At 35.7% G+C, this 21765-nt stretch overlaps 1 protein-coding gene across 12 annotated transcripts in view; it reads right to left on the bottom strand.

Moving 5' to 3' along the window:
- Positions 1–21765, bottom strand: part of ACAP2 (ArfGAP with coiled-coil, ankyrin repeat and PH domains 2) — a 133424-nt gene that overhangs the window by 84716 nt on the left and 26943 nt on the right. For 10 of the 12 annotated variants that reach the window (XR_013445916.1, XR_013445929.1, XM_078067748.1 and 7 more), the window contains 3 exons: positions 11718–11775; positions 1916–2035; positions 1086–1139 (listed from right to left, as the gene is read on the bottom strand). Coding sequence is in view for 10 of the 12 variants with exons in the window: in XM_078067748.1 (XP_077923874.1) it covers positions 1086–1139; positions 1916–2035; positions 11718–11775 (232 nt within the window). In the remaining 2 variants the exon portion in view is untranslated. The remainder of the gene's footprint in view (positions 1–1085; positions 1140–1915; positions 2036–11717; positions 11776–21765) is intronic. The other 2 variants (XM_078067766.1, XM_078067758.1) reach the window with 1 other exon arrangement.

The following is a 21765-nucleotide window of genomic DNA, read 5'->3' as shown; positions in this document are numbered from 1 at the left end:
TGTACTGCAGGGGTGCCTGGGTGGCTTAGTCAGTTAAGCAGCCGACTCTTGATTTCAGCTCAGGTCATGATCTCACGTCTGGCTCTGAGCTCAGTGCTGAGTCTGCCTATGCCTCTCCCTCTGCTCCTCCCCCACCCTCAAATAAATAAATAAACGAATAAAATCTTCTAAAAAATAATAATAATACCGTACTGCATATTTGAAAGTAGGTAGGAGAGTGGGTCTTGAAAGTTCTCATCACAAGAAAAAAATTTGTAACTATATGTGGTGATACATATAGTTAAGTGAAATTTACTGTGGTAATCATTTTGCAATATAGGCAAATATAGAATCGTTACATGGAATCACTATACACATGAAACTAACATGTCAATTATACCTCAATAAAAATTGTTTTTAAAAGAAGTATATAACTTACAAGCTACAACATTTTCAGTAAACTTTTACAGAATTTATAAAGGAATTTCCTGACATTCTAAAAGTAGTATATATCCCTCATTCTTGAGGGATAAAAGCCCTTAAATCTTTTGGTTTTTTCTTATTCTGATTTTAGGTTTTATTGCATTGGTTATAATCATAAAAATAAATGCTCTTAGCAAAGGAAAACAGAAAAAAACAGCATCTTTTGCCCTCATGAATAACTAGAATAAAAGTCTTCAAATCTTAAATGCACATATAAATAGCTCAAGGAATACAGCAGTCTTTAATCCTGGCAACTGATTAGACAAAGGGGATATATTTGTGTATCTTAAAAGAAGTAACTAAACTTAGAATAATGGCTTTTACTTCTTCATTCTTAAAATAATTCCTTAAAAACTCACAAAGGCACAACTTAAAAAAATAACTTTTATGGGTATATACCTCATTGATATTAAGTTCACTATATTAGAATGAGAAATAAAATGTCTCTCTCTCTCTCTCATACACACACACACTCACATACACACATTTTAGATCCACCAACTAAAAAGTTGGCAAATCAAAGTTACTGAATTACAACTTAAGTAATTTTATAAAATACCACCATTCAAGGAAAGTACTAAATATTTACATGGTCATACTAATACCTACTTACTGACACTTACTGTGTGAAAATTTATCATTTCCTGAAGACTGTCAGAAAACTTGGTCAAACTTGTCTATGAGAAAGAAACCGAAAGAAAAACCAAGTCATTTAAGAGCCACGAAAATAGGTCACAAAAATGTTACTTCTGCATTTCTGACAGAAACATCTAGTTACACTGTAAACAATAACATTTACTTCCAAGGATGATTTCATGGCATTGCGTCAGGGGCATGCTCTGCAAAGAGGACCAGTGCACATGTGGTAGGACAGTCAAAGAATTAGTACTGTCATATCAATAGGAGTAGGCTAACAAATAATAATGGCACATATAAACCTAAAGGTAAAATAGAGTGTATCAAGACTGTGCCCATTTAGACATCCATGAACCAAATCATCATCAAAGCACACCCATTACCTAACCAGGTATTATTCCTCATGGAAGAAATACCGTAATACCACATAGTACAGCAAGTGGTCTAAGTTAACCCAGCACAGCTAGCTGACGAGAATTTTCCTATGCAACCCCATACATAGAGTTAGATACTATTCTTGAGATTTAAATGCTCTCTGCTTGCCCTATAAGCTCCTACTAGCAAGCATAGTCCTCCTCTCCCTACTCAGGTCCTCTTGTAGATGATTCAGCTCACCTAGCAGAAGTAAACTTCTATTCACAATGCAAATCAACCATCAACTTCTAACTAAGAAAACAAGATTATACAACACCAGTAGGTGATAGCTTTTCTACTCCTAATTTTAAGGACCACTATAACTACTAATATGGTAAATGGATGCATAGTTCTTTAATATTTTGTTGAATTTATCATATTAACTAATTTTAATAATACTAACCTCAACTACAGCATCATTACTAGAATACTGTGCCAGGTCTCGAATTCCATTCATGAACTGTTTATTTGCAACACAAAAGGCCTTTCCGGTATCAATCATCACAATACAAAGTTTCACAAGCTGAAAAAGAAAAACATTACATCAGGTTGAAAATAATTATACCAATAGCTAACATGAGTTAGCCTAGTTAAAATAAATTATGGTTCATCAATAAAGCCAAAATGGACTAACTGAAATTATTCTTTTTAACTCTGACTTACAAAGTAAATTCATAGGAGAGTTGTACCAAAAAAAGTTGACCCTTTAGGACCCACGGGCTGTATGGTAACAACAACAAATAATTTTATCAAGTCAAATTCAATCCCATAACTCCATAAAAATTTATTAAGCACCTCTTAGAAGGAAGAACAGGGAAGTTCAGGTAGAACAACCAGTATGCTAAAAAAATACTTAAAAAAAAAAACCCAAAACCTGTGGTATGTTGGAGGAAAGAGGAGTAAACTGGTATGTTGGGTTAATCATGCGAGGCATTTCAGTGTCAATCTATGAACACAAACATCTGAATTGATTAATCAACCATATTTCGCCAATGCCTACGATTTTAGGCATTGTGCTAGTCTTAAAATCTAGACTTTGTTTCATCTTTCTTTCTCTGTAATTCTTTTCCTCCCCCCCCTTTCTTTTTTCTGTTCCTTATTTTTCTCCTTTCATTCAAACACAGAACATTTTCTTTAAAAAATTAAATCTTGGGTGAATACATGTATTTTAAAAAAGTGGATAAAGGAAGGATGCTAAGAGGGTAATGGTGGGGGCACCAAGAAGAGGGTAAAGAGTAAAAAAAAAAGAACTTTAGAAAACATCTAAAGGATCTCAGGAGTATAATTTAAAACTGTTACCCTAGGGCCTAGAAGAACAGAAATGAAAAACATAATGTCAGCTCTCAGAAGCTCTAATTCTAACCAGTAGACAAGCAGATAAGTTCTGTACAGCACAAACACAACTGCTATGCATGACAAAACCACATATGATCGAACAAAGGAAGAACATCTAACCAGGACTATGGGCATCAGGGAAGGATTACTGGTAAAGAACACTTAAGAAAAGCCCTGAAGACCAACAAAAATTAGCCAATCAAACAAGAGTAATGGGAAGATACTACTCTAGGAAGAGCATGTACTAAGTAAGGCCCAGAACCTACCTGGGCAGGGCAAACCAGAGGCACTAAGTAGCTTAGTGCAGTGTGAAAGTGTGGGGCATTAAAGGTGTGATGTTGAAAATGTATGCAAGGGCCAGATTAGGACAAGCCTTTGTGTGCAATGCTAAGATGTTCACATTTTGAATGAAAGGAAACAAGAAACAAGTGAAGACACTAACTGGTGAGTTCACCAGAGTTCCATCTTAGAATGATGACCTAAAAGGAGCAAAAGTAAAGACAGGGAAATAGAAAGAATAAAGATAAGGGGATTAGACCAAATACCATGACAGGCTGAATTAAGGCAGTAAGCAGGGAGAGAAATGGAGAGACAAATTCAAGAATTACAGTCGAGTACCCTTATGTAGTACAGTTATGTAGACTGTGTCCCTCCGAGGGAAAAAAATAGGAGCTGAAATCCAGCCTGAGCTCTGCTTGCCATGGACTGTATCTGCTAATTCACACAAAGACACATTAAACTGGCCAGCAAAAGACTTGTTTTCACTGTGTTAGGCCTGTGAGGTGGCCCTGAACTAGATGGGCCTGTGATATAAGCCAAGTGGAAAGCTGATCAAACACGTGAAAACAGATGTTTGAAACTCAAAAAAGAGGCCTGTGGTGTAGATAGAGAGAGGAGTCATCAGCATATATATAGTTATCAGTGCTGCAGTGCTACAACCTAGACAGAAAGCAGGGGACAGAGCATGCAGAGTGAAAACCTCACAGAGGAAACGAAAGAGGAAGAGGAAAAGTAGGAGGAAAAGCAAGAGAATAATTTCACCAAAGTACAAAAAGAACAAAGTATCAAAAGATGGATGATGAACAGCTTGAAAATCCATAAAGTCAATTTTTAAAAAGACTTTAAAAATGTCTATTGAGCTTGGTGACAAAGTCACCAGCATCCTTGGCAAGAATAATTGTTAAGAGAAACTGACTGGGGGGCTGTTAGCCAGATTACAGTGAGTTATGAACTGTAGATGAAGGAAGACATGATGATAGATCAATATTTCCCAATATATATTCTACAGAATATCCTACAGGAACATCCTATACCAAAATGAGGATCCTGTGACAAAATAAATCTGACCAACTCTGGGTTTAAAGAGATAAATGGATTTCTTTATTGCTGAACTTTAAAGAGCTTTTGATATACTCATGGGTGTTGTGAATCCTAGAAGAGTATAATATGCAGCATTTCTCAAAAATATTTAGCGTGGAATTCTCTTCAGAGGAAGCATGCTCATAGAAACAACATTCCAAAAAACTCACTACAAGAAATGCTGGCAGAGATCAGACTTTTAAACAGTTTGAAAATTACAAATAAATAGAAAATTACAAAAAATAATGTCTTAAAAACCAGAAAAACTAATTCTAAAATTCATATGGAGTAACCAACATGCAAGAAGAGGGAAAATAACTGAAAATGAGCAATGTGATGGGAACATTAGCCTTATATATTATTAAAATGTATAGTAATTACAATTCTGGTAATGGACATGAACAGACAAACGTTTTCATTGGAACAGAATACAGAGTCAAGAAACCAATACAGGGGCGCCTGGGTGGCTCAGTCGGTTAAGTGGCTGCCTTTGGCTCAGGTCATGATCCCAGGGTCCTGGGATCGAGCCCTGCGTCGGGCTCCCTGCTCAGCGGGGAGCCTGCTTCTCCTTCTCCCTCTGCCTACCACTTGGCCTACTTGTGCTCTCTATCTCTCTGTCAAATAAATAAAACCTTAAAAAATAAAAATTAAAAAAAAAAAGAAAGCAATACAAATATGCACTACTTGATTAAAGTAACCTTCTAGCCAGTAGCGGGAAAAGTGATCCAATAAATGACATAGGGACATTAGCATCTAATGGGGAAAAAAGAAAAAAAGAAACTAAGTTGAATTCCAAACACTCCAATTACTTTCAGATGGACTAAAGATTTAAACATGAAATATTAAATCAGAAAACTAAAACAGGAGGTAATATTTTTTATAATCTCAAAGTAAGAAAAGTCTTTTTGAGAAAGTTGCAAAACTCAAAAGTCATAGAAGAAACAAATCCACTCAACTACAAAAAAAATAAAAATTTCAGGGCGTGTGGGTGGCTCAGTTGGTTAGGTGTCCAACTCTTGATATCAGCTCAGGTCTTGATCTCAGGGTCATGAGTTCAAGCCCTGCATTTGGCTCTACCCTGGGCATGGAGTCTATTTAAAAATAAATAAATAAAACATTTTTATTAGGAAAAAAAAACAAACTTAGTCAAAAGACAACAATATGGGAAAACAGTATTAGCAACAAATCATAAGGGACTAATTTCCCTGCTATAAGAAGAGGATACAAATCATTTCTGAAAATCAAACCAGCCACTAGAAAAATAATGGCCAACAGATTATGTACAGATAATACCCAGTAAAGAAAATTCAAATACATACTATGCCCATGAAAAAAAAATTCAATCTCACTCATAGTAAAAGAGTATTTTACTCTTTTACAAAGAGTAAATTACTGTTTTTTTTTTACATAATAGCAAAGATTATAAAGTTTATTAACTTGCTATTTTAGAGAGGGTAGGTATGGGGAAACAGGTACTCTTATACATTTATGGGAGGGGGGATGTAAACTGGTACAATTTCTATGTAAGGCAACTTAGCAAGAGCTATCAAAATTTTAAACACATACCCTCTACCCTAGCAATTCCACTTTTAGAGAAGTATTATAAAGTTATATTTTCACATAAACCACATGACACACATGTGAAGTCATACACTGCAGCCACAGTAAAATACAGGTAGCAATCTAAGCGTCCATCAATAGGCAACTGGATAAATTATGATATATCCATACAATGAAATACAATTCAGCCATTAAAAAGAATGAGGCAGCTCAATAATTAATAACAGAAACCAAAATCCAAGATGTATTTTTTCAAAAGGCAAAATGTAGAACAGTGTTAATATTTTTGTTGTAGTGGGAGAGAAGAAGACAAATATTTATAATCTTTTATATGCCTAGAAAATTTCTGGAAGGACACAAGTGTTCTCCTTTAGGAAAGAGATGAGAGGATGACCAATTTTTCATTGGGTACACACTTTTGTATCTTTGAAATCTGTATCACATAGGAGGTATTATTCAACAAATTAAATAATTTTAAAATAATTAAATTAAAAGGTTCCATGATAACTGAAGGAGAGAGGCTGGTAATATAACATCATCATGGTTAAAAACATAGGGTTGTGGGCTCAGTCAGTTTAGGTTCAAATCCTGCTGCTCTACTTAACCATCTAAATGATCCTGAGTGACCTTAACCTCAGTAACCTTAAGTTTCTTCTGTCTGAAATGATCACAATGGTACCAAACCATACAAGATTACTATAAAAGAGTTAAGATAATGCACATAAAGATCTTAGCACAAACCATTACTGGCACATGGTAATTACTAAAGATTTATATTTCCTTGTCAGAGTTTTCTTGTTTGCTTTTGGTTTTCTCTCTTATTTTGTTTTTGTTCCAGGGAAATTGAACACTTTCTACTTAAAATGAAGAGGTGGTAGAGAAAGAAAAGGAGAAAGATGGCTAAAGCAAAGTCCTGAGAAGTTAAGAGTTTGGAATTACATAGGAAATGGGATACTTTTATCACTCAAATGGGAGGAAAAGTGGAAAAAGAGGACATATTCTAAATTTCTAGATTAGGAGCAAGAAATAAAAATGTTCCCACCAAAAGGAAGATAGAGTCAAAGTCATCTATTAAGAAAGAAGAACAAAATGATAAATCATGAGAAAACAGAAGTATAACAGCTGTTAAAGATAACAAGATAACCTGAATAAGTCTTGGAAAATTTGTTTTACATCAAGAATTCCAGGAATGTGTAACTCCACCAGTTGATTTCACCAAACAATTGTGTAACTTCTCCTACAGGGCTTTACAGCCAAGATATGACACAGAGAATACAGATGATTAGACTAATACAGTGAGAATTCTACGGAGTAGGTGTTATGGAAGGGAAATGAAGGCATCCAGAAGAAAAATATGATGGAATAAAATTAAGAGTAGACTAAAAGGGTTCATAGCAGTATTATTCATACTAGCCAAAAAGTGGAAATAACGCAAATGTCCATCAAGTGATGAAGGGATAAATAAAATGCGGTATATCTATACAAAGGCATATTACTCAGCCATAAAAAGGAAATACTGGAACATGTTACAACATGTACTGATGAACTTAAAAACATCATGCTAAGTGAAAGAAGCTAGTCACAAAAGAAAAAATTATGATTCCATTTATATGAAATGTTCAAAATAGGCAAATCCATACAGACAGAAAGTAGATTAGTGGTTGCCAGAGGATGTAGGGAGAGGAGAATTGGGAGTGACTGCCAACAGGTACAGGATTTCTCTTTAAGGTAATGGAAATGCACTGGAATTAGATAGTGGTGAGGGTTGCACAATAATGTGAATACACTGGAAACACTGAACTGTACATTTTAAAATGATGAATTTTATGTCAGGTGAATTTTATCTCCAAAAATTACCCTCCCCCAAAAAAATGTACTGAAAGGGGAGTTTAAAGTGTCTAAAATATCAGAAGTTTATAGACTGAAAAACTAGAGGGCTAGCTAAGCTTGAAGAACAGAAGTAGGAGTGAAATGAGAACTGGAAAGACTAGAGTCTCAGGTAAGAAAGTAAGAGATCAGCATTCCAGATTTCCGAGATGAGAACTTTGAATGGTAAGGCATAGCTATGACCATGAAAACAGGTATCAGAATTAGAATAGAGGTCACTATCACAGGAGTTGGAGAGATATTGGAACTGTCATATAGCTGAGCCACACATACACTGCAGCTATGCAGGAGGAAGGACTGACCTGGTGACAGAAACTATGCCAGCTAGCAAAATCCTTAGTAGCTGACACTGATGACAGGTATAACTGAATAATATAAGTCTACAAAGAGGGAAGATTCTTACCCAAGAGTATATGTCAAGTTAGTCAAAATTATCAAGCTAGTAGCCCCAATTCATTCAAAAGTTCTTTGGTACTAAGTGATATGTATGTCATAGGTGCTTTTCCAGGTGATGAGGATATAAACAACTTATCCGCTGACCGTCCTTAAGTAAATAACAACCTCTCTAAGTCTCATTTCTCTCATGGGCAAATTGGGTATAATACCAACTTTGCAACATTGTTGTGACAGTTGGAGATAATATAAGTAAAACTTAGCAATTGATACATGGTGTGCATCAAATGAGGGTTTTCTTTTTTCTTCAAGGACTATCTTCAAGGAGCTAATAATTTGCTGAAGAGACACCATCATTACCATTTATTTAGAACTTAACATGTGCTAAGAACCATGCTAAGCACTAACATATACTAAAACACCTTATTCTCATAATAACCCTACGAGATAGAAACTCTAATTTTGCTTTTTGGAGATGAAGAAACTGAGGCATAGGAAGGTTGAGGAACTTGCCCAACGCCAAATAGCTTAGTAAGTGGTAGAGCCAGATTCAAATGCAGGTGGCCTTACTCCAGGCTTTGTGTTCTTAACTATTAGACCATGCTACAACCCAAAGACTACAATAATATTATAATAATTTAAATGGAAGTGTGTGCAACAAAGAATGCAATACAAGAAAAAGAACCTAAGTTTGGTAGTACTTGAGCTGTGATTTAAAGAGGATCTGCTCACCAGAGAGGGAACAAACATTCCAGTGAGAAGATGTACCAAATACAGAAATTACATCTAGACGGCCACCATGATGCTCTACCGTGCTGTCAATGCCAGAATGCCTGGCAGAACGGACAAATCATTGGACCCAGCAGAACAATGCCACTCATAAAGCATTATTCTCCACAATGAGTGTAACTATTGGTAACATATTATAAGCAAAATAAATAAAAGCTAAGTCATCAAGCTAGTTTAACCTGTTGGTGGCATGATTTTACAATGATATTACAGCTGGAATTTGCCTTGCACAAAGTTATGAAATCACTAAACTAATCTTGGGCAACCCCTCCCCTCCACTAGTCCTTCAATGCCTCCACCTTTAATAACAACCATTTCTTCCTCCTCTCTGGTTCTCCTCTCTGTGCTAACTCCTCAAAATTCTAAAGAGAAACGATAGATACTAACTTAAGAATTTGGGAGAGGTACATTTTATAAGAAATCAAGATCTTAAACTAGAGAAATATAAATTCCACCTTCTATTCGGGTGGAAGATAATATTTTTTTAAATGCTAAAATTTCCATGATGCCCTTATTAGTCTTTGGGTAATAAATACTCTAGAAAGGGCTTAGAGATCTTAGTACTGATTGCCAATATTTTAATAATTTGTTTTAAACTTGAATCTCTTGGTTTTAAGATTCTACCAGTCTCCCAACTTCAACCAAATTTGACGCAAAGGGGGGTGGGGGTGGGGGGAGGAGCTGCTCACAAAAGCAAAATCAGTAACAAAAATGCTGTTAGTGGATTCTATCGGTTTAGATACTTCAAATTTTAAGGACCCCCCCAATGAACACACAAAATGTTTCACATGATTTACATGCAGTTCTACCCAAAAAGAATAGATATCCTGATTAGACTACTCTATGATTCTTTAAAAAGCCTTGTCTTTCAGGGGTGTCTTTCAGGTGGCTCAGTCAGTTAAGCATTTGCCTCCGGCTCAGGTCATGATCCCAAGGTCCTGGGATCAAGCCCTGTGTCAGCTCCTTACTCAGTGGGGAGCCGAGCCTGCTTCTCTATCTCTCCCCTGCTCATGCTCTATGTCTCGCTCTCTCAAATAAAATCTAAAAAAAAAAAAAAAAAAAAAAAAAAAGCCTTGTCCTTCTACACAGTCTCTCATAAATCTACCAGAAAATCAAGACTATATTTCTGTTGCCTACCTTATGGTTAAAAACTTTATTTCAGAGTGTTTAAAATAAATGTAATACCTCTGGGTAAAATAATAACAACAACAATAATAATCCTATATGTGATTTTAAAGAGAAATATTTGAAAATATTTTTGAAAATATCCTTACCAAAAATTATAACACTAATTTTATTTTATTTTTTTTTTAAGATTTTATTTATTTATTTGAGAGAGAGAATGAGATAGAGAGAGAGAGCATGAGGGGGGAGGGTGAGAGGGAGAAGCAGACTCCCTGCTGACAGCAGGGAGCCCGATGCGGGACTCGATCCTGGGACTCCAGGATCATGACCTGAGCCGAAGGCAGTCGCTTAACCAACTGAGCCACCCAGGCGCCCAATTATAACACTAATTTTAAAAAAACACTTGCCAAGAAGCTTCTCAGTGTTCCTCAAAAAATTTCCAACTGGCAAAGTACCCCCTCAATACAGATCCAGAAGTACAGTGGTGCACAAAAAGAGCACTGAACTAAGAATAAAAATGTGAGTCCTGACCCTGGTTCTGCCTCTTCTACCTCTGACTTGAAGCAAGTCCCCTTCACTTTCTGGGCTTTGGTATCCTCATCTATAAAATGGAAATAATAGCACTTGTCTTATCTACCTCACAGAATTATTGTAAAAATCAAAGAACATACTATATATCAAAGTGTTTAAAAAACTATAGAGTACAACACAAAAATAACTAATTACTATTTTCTAAAATTTTGGTTTTACATTCATAATTAATACTACTAATTTATATAGTCTCTATACCATTTACATTATATACATACATATATTTCATGATTTCAAAACATCTGAAAACCTTCAGCTTAATTATTTTATATCTTTCTATTCAAAGTGCAGTCCGTGGAACAAGAGCATTGGTGTCACCTGGAATCTAGGTGATTAGAAACACAGAATCTCAGGTACCCCAGACTTACTGAATCAGGATCTGTATTTTTACAAGATCCCCAGGTGATTCCTATGCACAGTACAGTTTGAGAAGCACTGCTTTACATAGCAATACCATTTACAATAATAATTAAACAAGTAGGAAGTTATTTTCAGAAAAGGTATTTCAGGTATGTGCATCTGATTTATCTCCATAAATTTTAAGAAAGATATTTCACTAAACAGTTACTGGTTACTTGAAACCAGAAGCCATGTCTTACTCATTCTCATATTTCTTCCTGCTTTATAGCAATATTTCTTGGGTAGAGAAAAAAAAAAGATGATCAATAATTAATACAGAAGATAGGAATCAATGAACATTTACCCTCAAATAGAATATGACCACTTAATATCAATTATTAAATATATACTAAGCATTTCTGGCATTAGCTTTAAAAAATGGAATCAGTATTTTAAATTTTATTTATATTTAATGTGTCCACACCCACATTTATAAACAAGAATGGTCAGGTTATGTATGAAAACCACTAAGCATCAAAAAGATACATGCAATCTTTTTGATGGAGAAGAAGAAAACAAAGTTCCAACAATATAAAGGACAGCTTTGAAGTCAGATGCTGTTCAAATTCCTGCTCTGGCCCTTAGATTTTCAACAAGCTATTTTATGTCTGTAGCCTCAATTTACTCATGTGTAAAATTGGGATAATAACATTTATCCTCATAGAGATAAAAAAAAAGTAACATGAACCACTTAGTATTAAAGGCCCAAATCACTGTTAATGGAAAATAAGAATTAATGTTTTAAAAAATTTTAAAGTAAAATTCACCTTATCGAGTTTTAGTTCCAATTCTGCCACATCTCCTTCTACTTCTTCCAAAGCAGCCCTAGAAAAATCATATATAAAATAAGTTATCATGTGTTTATTATTTTTTTTTAAAGTTCCCCCCACCTGCCACCAGTCCCTCCCCACATCCACCCTCCGGCCTCCTCCCTCCCCCCCTAAGTTATCAGATGTGTTTAAATGTTACTTTACTCTTGGAAAATAACCCTAAATGAAAAAAGATATGAATGCTTAAAAATTACACTTCACATTAAGTAATAATTACCTTAGGATGAAGTATAAGTACTTCATAAACATGCAATGTAACAGATCATACAATTATTATTTAAGGTAATGAGAGAACACATTAGGCCGACTGATTCAAAGCATTCATGTTATTCAAATTAATAACACTAATAAGAAGTACTTAGCATTTTTTTTTTTTTAACGAGGAAAAATTTTAAAAGTTGAGCCCTAACAAAACTTGGATTTCTATTCAATAGAACACATCTAATCAAATAACAGAGCACCTTGGCAACCAAAAAGGAAAGGCTTTTACTTTTATAAATAGTTCAGAAAAATGTCAGCCTTGTTTAATGAACCATTTTCTTTCTCATGTATTTTTAAGAAATCACTAGATACTCTTAATTGTCAGGAGAATTATAAAATTATAATACTTATTAGTAACTTGATATCACACTATAGGCAACATTCCAAAATTGGAAATTTGGAACAAAACAGCAGCAACTAAAACTTTTTAAGGATAGTAAGATGTTACACTTAAGAGTTAAGATGTAACAAAACACAATTCATCTACTTTAAGTCATCTATCCCATTTTCAGGTACCTACTTGATAAACTAGCAACTTCCCAGTAGTTATTTTATGAATTAACCAAATTTGTTTCAAATGGACAACAGTGGGGGACTAACCACCCAAAAAGTTATTTTGAAACCTGAGTGAGAAATTCTCAATTAGATAACAGAACTAAGAAAAAGATAGCTAAAATATAAACTCTATTCCCAGAACTACCCACTTAACCTCTATGTAATAATGTCCAAATAATCATTTTTATCAGCTTGTAATTCTACTTCTCTATCTGGTAACAATTACTGAAAAAAGTTTTTAATCTCCAAAATAAGAAAATTATACAACTATAAATTATTCAGCAAAGAGATGCCTATTCCATAAAACAAGATACTCTAGCATACAGTTCAAAGTTCAAGAAAACAAGAGGTGTTATACTTCCAAAGCATAGAAACAGAAATGTTTCTCCCCTAACTAAAAGTATCATTTTCTTCCGCAGTGTTTTTCAAATTACATTTGTTCCCTTAGCCTAGGAAACATTTTTCCTTCACATTAATCTTAACTCCCTTTCACCTGCCTATATATGCTACTTATCATTTAAATTGACAAGGCAGGAAACAACGAATGTTGGAGAGGTTGTGGGGAAAGGGGAACCTCTTACACTGTTGGTGGGAATGCAAGTTGGTACAGCCACTTTGGAAAACAGTGTGGAGGTTACTCAAAAAGTTAAAAATAGAGCTACCCTATGACCCAGCAATTGCACTACTGGGTATTTACCCCAAAGATACAGATGTAGTGAAAAGGGGCACATGCACCCCAATGTTCATAGCAGTAATGTCCACAATAGCCAAACTGTGGAAGGAGCCGAGATGCCCTTCAATAGACGAATGGATAAAGAAGATGTGGTTCATATATACAATGGAATATTACTCAGCCATCAGAAAGGATGAATACCCATCATTTGCATCAACATGGATGGAACTGCAGGGGATTATGCTAAGTGAAATAAGTCAAGCAGAGAAAGTCAATTATCATATGGTTTCACTTATATGTGGAACATAAGGAATAGCATGAAGGACATTAAGAGAAGGAAGGGAAAAATGAAGGGGGGGCATCAAAGGGGGAGATGAACCATAAGAGACTATGGACTCTGGGAAACAATCTGAGGGTTTCAGAGGGGAGGGGGTGGGAGGATGGGTTAGCCCAGTGATGGACATTAAGGAGGGCATGTATTGCAATGAGCACTGGGTGTTATACGCAAACAATGAATCGTGGAACACTACATCAAAAAATAAAATAAAATAAAATTTTTAAGTAATGGTTAAAAAATAAAAATAAAAAATAAAACTTAATTCATAAAAGAAAACAAATATATCTGCATAAGGATATTCACTCCTTGTAACAGGTTGAAAACCTACATGTCCAGAAATAGGAAATTATGTAAATAAATGAGGGTACATCCATCCCCATCTTTGAGGCAGCAAGTTTTCAAATGTGATTTATCTACATCTACTGGGATAGAAACATACATGTGATAGACTATTACATGTGGGGGAAAAAAGCAAGTTACAAAATTATATATAGTATGAACCCAATTGTGTGGAGGAAAAAAAAACCTGTTGGTAAATGCCCAGGGAAAAATCTGGAAGCATATTTACCAGTCTATTACCTATAACTTTGAAAAATGAGGATTGGAGAACAAAAAGTGTAAATAAGGATTTACACTGTTTACTAGTTACACTTCTGGATTGTTTAGTATTTGCAAGAACTATGAATTTTTAAATAATTTTAAAGCCAATAAAGGGGGAAAAGAAAGAAATTCAGACATCATCTTCCCAGGAGGCAGGGTCTTCTGGGAACCTCTTCCTCCACCCACTCCAGCTTAATTACTCGTCTGTCCTGTGCCCTCACAATACCTCACACATGCCTCTATCACTATCCACTTCTCTCACTTATCTGAGCTCCCCATAGCAATACAGACACTCAAAATGTTTGTTGGGTCAAGAAAGAAACCCCACAATTATTTATTCTGTCAAAAATATTCTTCATTTACTTGTAACATTTATTTAACCTAGCTTTACTCAATCTTCAATTTCTTTCAAGCATATTAGTTGAAATGACCAGCTTAAGATTTGATTTAATCATTGATTTCTAGTAAACATACAATTTGATAGAAACTTTATGTATATTCCTCAATCTTATTTCATTGTGCAAGTCTACTAGTTTACTTTTGTAAAACAACATTTTTTATAAAGATTTTATTTTTTTAAGTAATCTCTACACCCACTATGGGGCTCAAAATCACAACCCTGAGATCAAGAGCCACCTGAGAGAGAGAGAATGAGAGAGAGAGCACATGAGAGGGGGGAGGGTCAGAGGGCGAAGCAGACTCCCCGCCGAGCAGGGAGCCTGATGCGGGACTCGATCCCAGGACTCCAGGATCATGACCTGAGCCGAAGGCAGTCGCCCAACCAACTGAGCCACCCAGGCGCCCAAAGATTTTATTTTTTTAAGTAATCTCTACACCCACTGTGGGGCTCAAAATCACAACCCTGAGATCGAGAGCCACATGCTCCACCAACTGAGCCAGCCAGGTGTCCCGTAAAACAACATTTTAAAGAGAGGTACAAACACAAAAGGAAAAATGTGTCTTACCTGCATTTAAAAGTAAAGCCCTCTGTAATCATATATTCAAAGAATCTGAAACTTTACCTTAGAGGTTCTTCAACATTTCACCTTTTCTAAAAAAAATCTCTGTTCTTGGTCATCTAAGATGTGTGTGAAAACTCGTAGTAATAGCAAAGCAGACACACATACACAACTTGTAGTAATAGCTAAGTAGCTAATGTGTAAGGCAAACTAGTTAACTGAATATTCCTTAGTATAAAAAGAAAAGTATATGGAAAGATCATGATCTCAGTTCAAATTCTCCACCACTCACTTATTTAGTATTTTATCTAAGTTTCTTCATCTATAAAATGAGTAAAGAAATGCCTACTTAAACAAGTTGTAAAGGTTAAATGAGGGGCTGTGTGTATCACTGACCACAGCATATACCATGCCACAAAGAATACAATCCTTAAGAGTCTCTCTCTCTCTCCTTTCTCTTATCCCTACATTCTGAGGTAAGTTTTGCCTCCTTATTACTTCTATTCAGTAATGCAAGAGAACCATCCTGGAACATGTATAATAAATGAATAAGTGAAATGAAACAATCTATACAACAGTCCTTCAAATAATGGAAGAAAGATACTATTCCTTTTCAACTCTCCCAAATATCTATTGAGTATATATAACTTTTATATATGTGCAAGGTGTTAAAGAGGCCAATATTATAGGTCCTACCCCCCATAGCTTAAAACTTAATAAAAATCATTAAATTTTTTTGATTTATTAAAATTTAAAAGTTACATACACATTAACAATGTCAGAAAACATATGATTAAGTAGCAAAACAAGCAAAACATAAAATAATGTTAAAACAAAGGGGAAAAAACAGAAAATAGTCAGCAAAGTCTCACAGGATTATTTTGAACAGAGTTCAGCAAACTACAGCCTGTCAGGCAAGTCTGGACCATAACCTGTTTTTATACAGCCCATGAGCTAAAAATAGTTTTTACATTTTTAAATGGTTGGAAAAAAAACAAGAGTATTTAATGAAAGAAAATTATATTAAATTCAAATGCAGCATCCACAAGTAAAGTTTTATGGAAACACAGCCAAGTTCATTCATTTAAATATTGTCTATGACAGCTTACATGCAATAATGGCATGAAAGAGTTGAATAGTTTAGGAAGAGAGACCATATGGCCCACAAAACCTAAAATATTTACTATTATCTGGCATCTTACAGGAAAGGTTTACTGACTCCTTGTTATGAATATTAAATACAAAAACATGAATGAAAATCCTTTCTCAAATACAAAATACATACAAGGAAATAATTTTTAGAACATTGTTCTGGTTGGCTGTACCTTCTAAGAAGCTGAATAAGCCTGTAATTCAGAAAAATGTCACTTTACTTTTAATAACATCTTCATTCTTTTATCTATTCATGCATCATTTTTTTTATGATCAACTCAGAAAACAGTTAACTAAAAACATAAAACTAGAATAGAAAAAATTCTAGCAGCAAGTATTAACATTGAGACTTTTTTTTTTTTTAAGTAGGCTCCAAACCCAGCGCTGAGCCCAACTCGGGCCTGGAACTCACGACCGTGAGATCAGGACCTAAGCCAAGATCAAAAGTTGGATGCTCAACTGACTGAGCCACCCAAGTGCCCCAACACTGAGACATTTCTAATCACCTGGTGATCACTTTCAGCTGTGAATTAAATGAAGCTCTATGAGAAGCATAAAAACAGAATTCTCCCTACCCAGATAACTGCATATCCCTGATGTAGCAATAATCTTTTTTAAACCACTGTTTTGTTTTGTAAGTCAGAGTTTTTTCTTAAAAACATTTTATTTATTTATTTGAGAGAGTGAGCGAGAGAGAGCACAAGCAGAGCGGAGGGGCAGCGGGAGAGGGAGAAGCCAACTCCCCACTAAGCAGAGAGCCCGATGTAGGATCCCAGGACCCTGGGATCATGACCTGAGCTGAAGGCAGATGCTTAACCAACTGAGCCACCCAGGCACCCCTAAACCACTGTTTTTATAAAATGATCCATAAAAATAACTAAATAGTATGCATAATATGAGCACTATATTCTCTTTATAAAAGCAAATTATTTGAAACAGGAAGTATGATGAAGAATTGTTGTAGCCATCCATTTGAGATCCTAAAAAAAAAAAAAAAGCTAACTTCCACTTGAACCTTGGCAACTTCCTTAAAATGGAATTAATAGTAAGACTAGGTCACATGATGATACAATCTAAAATGTAACAACAGGATATTCGAGATCACTAATAAGCCCATAAATACTAAAGATTAAGTATTTAAACAATTAAAGATGGATTTGAGGCTCTAAGTCATAACAACCTTCTAAAGAATTAACAAAGATTAACTATAATGTACAGATTTTGAAACTAACATCTATATTCCTTGTTTTATATAAAAAATATATTCCTAAAGGTTGCATATAAATTAGCCATTTAGATACTGGGAGGAGTTGCCTATATGTCCATCATGGCACCTACCATCCCCAGGCAACTTCCTCTTTCAGATCAACAGCTTTAACCACTGTAGGCAATGCTTGGCTATTCTGGCAAAGAAAGGACAATGGCTGGATCAGGGACAGCCCACTGACCTGTAACTCAATAAATGACAAAACTCCTAGAGGTGGCTTTAAGATGAGGCTTTAAGAGGTGGCTCCCTCTGCATTTTTGACCAGAAAAAACAGAGAGTACATACCCTGGAAACCTGCTTTTTAAAATAAATTTCTCGGGCTGGGATGCTGGGTGGATGAGTCAGTTAAGCGTCTGCCTTCAGTTCAGGTTCTAACCCCACGGTCCTGGGATCAAGTCCCTCATCAGGCGCCTTGCTTGGCGGGGAGCCTGCTTCTCCCTCCGCCTCTGCCCCTCTCCCTGCTTGTGTTCTCTCTCTCCCTGACAAACAAATAAATAAAATCTTTTAAAATAAATCTCTCAGGGCGCCTGGCTGGCTCAGTCAGTTCAGCATCTGCCTTCAGCTCAGGTCATGATCCCTGGGTCCTGGGATAGAGTCCCACATCGGGCTCCCTGCTCAGTGGGGAGCCTGCTTCTCCCTCTCCCTCTGCCCCTCCCCATGCCTGTGCTCTCTCTCTCTCAGATAAATAAAATCTTAAAAAAATTTTTTTTAAATAAATCTCTCATTAAATCATTTTGTAATGTGAATAGCCACCCCTTACTTTGTTGGTAAGTTCTGGGTCCTTTAGAATTGGGTTTCTTTAACACCTTTATGCTAAGAAGCAATGGAATGGAATTTTTTAAACTGTCAGTGTTTGAATTATTTTACTTCTTACACTAGCTATGTAATATCAAATAAGTTCTTTGTGTTTCAATGTCATCCACAAAATACAGATAATGACAATCTCTCCCATAGAGCTATATGACAAATTTCAAAATACTTATAAAATTTTTAGCACAGTGACTGACAGTAATCAATAAATGCCAGCTATAAGGGGGCGCCTGGGTGGCTCAGTCGTTAAGCGTCTGCCTTCAGCTCAGGTCATGATCCCAGGGTCCTGGGATCGAGCCCCGCATCGGGCTCCCTGCTTGGCGGGAAGCCTGCTTCTCCCACTCCCACTCTCCCTGCTTGTGTTCCCTCTCTCGCTGTGTCTCTCTCTGTCAAATAAATAAATAAAATCTTTAAAAAAATAAAAAAATAAAAATAAATGCCAGCTATAATAATCTATAATGTTAAAGAAAATAACACAATCTCTTTTCATTTTCATTTTATGGGAACAAAAGGGAAAGAAGCAGTAATAAGATTAAGTTATCACATACTTCAAACATGAATTTGAAATGGTTTGGAAAAGGAGCAAAAAAAGGAGCAAGATGGTAGGGACATCTACAGCTAAGCCCAGACAAAATTGTCAAAAATTATAATCAGAGATCATATTCTCCCTTTCATGGCTGTTCACCTTTATCCTTTTCAGGAACTGGAAATGGTACTTAAGCTACAGGATAGCCTGCAAATCAGAGCAGGTAAATAACTGCATATTGGGTCTTTCAGGGTTCTATTTGTCTATGACATATCTTAGGCTGCTAAACAAATCCCATCTATAACTTTTCCAGGCTTCTCCGTTAACAAAAGAATCCGTTTTAGTACATAATGAAAATAATTTTGCCATATATTTTCACTGTATTTTACAATCCGCATGGGGCACCTGCATGTATGATACAGCAGTTGTTATAATAATACAGAATAGTAATAATGAACTAGTAAAGAGAAAAACCATTAACAGGAAATGAGCTACAACCCCAGAATCACAGAATCTGGAATTGGAAGAAACCTTAGCAAACTGCTGAATGTCAGAACTGTTTAATGAAAATAGAGCGGGCTGTGTTTAGAAAAGCATTTCACGTAGCATTTTATCTCCATTAAAACCCTGCAATTTTACAAGATCTGTAAACAGGATGCAGAAGAATACAAATTTAAGAGCCTAATAAACAGGCTCAGGGTTTTAAAGACCCTGTTCACACAGTAAGTTTGTGACACTGAAGTAAATAGTAACTTTGTGACACTGAAGTGCCGCCTTCTCAGTGGAATGAGCACCTTGCCACCACCACCTCCACAAAGCACCCTATGCTCACATCAAATAGAACACTTGGCACTCAATATGATAATTCAACTTGCAGTCTTGTTGCCTAAACTGAGAGACATGAGCAGAGACTATGGTCCATTTAGCTATCTATGCCTAGTTTATTTAGTTACCAAGTAAACATTTGTTTATTGGATGGACAGATGCAGCACTAAGAAAAATTACATAATCTGGGGCCCAAGACCACTCATGATGGTTAGACCTGCATCTCAGTGCACATGTATTTATATGTAACTTTCCAGTTCCCTCTTGCTCCAATTTTAGTTATTCTAATCTGCCTCTACAGCCTCATATAGATGTTACTATAAAAGCCTTTAAAGAAAATAAAAGAAAAAAGAATACACAAATAATTGCATAAATGTCAAAACTAGATTTACAATGAAATTAGGAAAAAGTCAGTTCTTTCCACATACAAGGATGAGCCTATATACCTTTACCTAGCCATTATTATAATACCTATAATTTCTTTTAAAGTTGAGAGAAACAGGAAATTCTTGTAATATAAAACTCTAGATAGAATATACACTAATATAGGATTTGGATTTCTAAAACAGGCTTTGAAAGAAACCTCAAAGGATCTAAGGAGGAATTCACTGTAACACCACCACAAAATTACACTACCGTGATTCCATAACTACATTCAACTTATAAATCAAATAGAATCCTCGGACATTCAAGGAGAAGAATCAAAACAGTTACACTAAAGTGGGGGGGGGAATTTTTTTAAACAACTTTTAAAAAAAACACTACTAGAAAAATTCGGACAAATGAAGAAATGAGATTTCCCTTCCTTTTCTCTAACAACAAACAGGAGCAAATATCTATTGCTTGGGATACGCAGATGAAATAAAGAACCTTGCCCTCCTCGACCTTACACTGGAAGAGGAAGACATTCAATAAACAACAAACATAATAAATAAGTCATTTAGATAGTACTCTAAAAGGTGATTAGTGCTATTAAAAAAAAAAAAAGGTTAAAACATCAGGGGGTACGGTGCAGGGGGCAAGGACAGCTACAATTTTAAATAGGATGATCAAGACAGTCCTCACTGAGAAAGTGATATTTGAGCAAAGCCTGAAGAAGTAAACCATGCAGAGAAAGATGTCATGGACAGAAAAAAAACAACCAATGCAATGGGTTACTCTAGTAGTGTATTAAAGGAATAGCAAGGAGGCCAGCATGACTGAAACAGAAAAAGCAAAGCAGAGAGATGCAGGAGAGGAAATGAGAGAAGTAATGCAGAGCCATTAACAGTCTAAGGCATAGTAGGCCAATGATAAAGATTCTAAGTGAAATGGGGAACCACCGAAGGGTCTAAAAAGCAGGGAAGAGACACAATATGACTTATTTTTGTAAGAATCACTCTGGCTGCTGTATGGAGAAGATTGTAGGGAAACAAAAAAGAAAGCAAAGAGACCAGTTAGAAAGCTACAGATCATCCAAGTAAGCGATGAAGGTGGCTTAAACTAAACACCAGTCACTGGTAAAAAAATGCTAATATGGATATATTTTGAAGGTAGAGCCAAGAGGATTTCCTCATGAACTGGATGTGGTGTGTGAGCACATGCACAGGTACACCAATGAGCAGGTAGGTGTGAAATTAAGGATGGATTCCAAGTTTTTAGCTGGAACAGTCAGAGTTGCAACCAACTGAGATGGAGAAGACTATGGGCAGAACAGGTCTGGGGAGAAAAGAACTGTAGTTCAGGTTTGGACTTGATCTGAAATATTTATTAGATATACAAGTGGTGACATCAAATAGGTGGATTAATATGAGCCTAGAGTTTAGTTTCTGAGCTGGGGATGTAAGTTTAGGAATCATGAACAAACAGTATTTACAGCTGTGAGACTGGATATTATTGAAAAAAAGTAAAGATAAAAAAATAATTTAAGGACTGAGGTCTAGGACACTCCAGTATTAAAGGTCAGGCAAAACAAAGAGAAATAGAAAAAGAAACAGAAGGAGCAACTAAGGCGGTAAGAGGAAAACCAAGAGAGTATGGT

This window comes from Halichoerus grypus, chromosome 1 (genome assembly GCF_964656455.1).
Source record: "Halichoerus grypus chromosome 1, mHalGry1.hap1.1, whole genome shotgun sequence".
In the NCBI taxonomy this organism is placed as follows: Eukaryota; Metazoa; Chordata; class Mammalia; order Carnivora; family Phocidae; genus Halichoerus; species Halichoerus grypus.
This window is presented reverse-complemented; position numbering and strand designations above follow the sequence as displayed.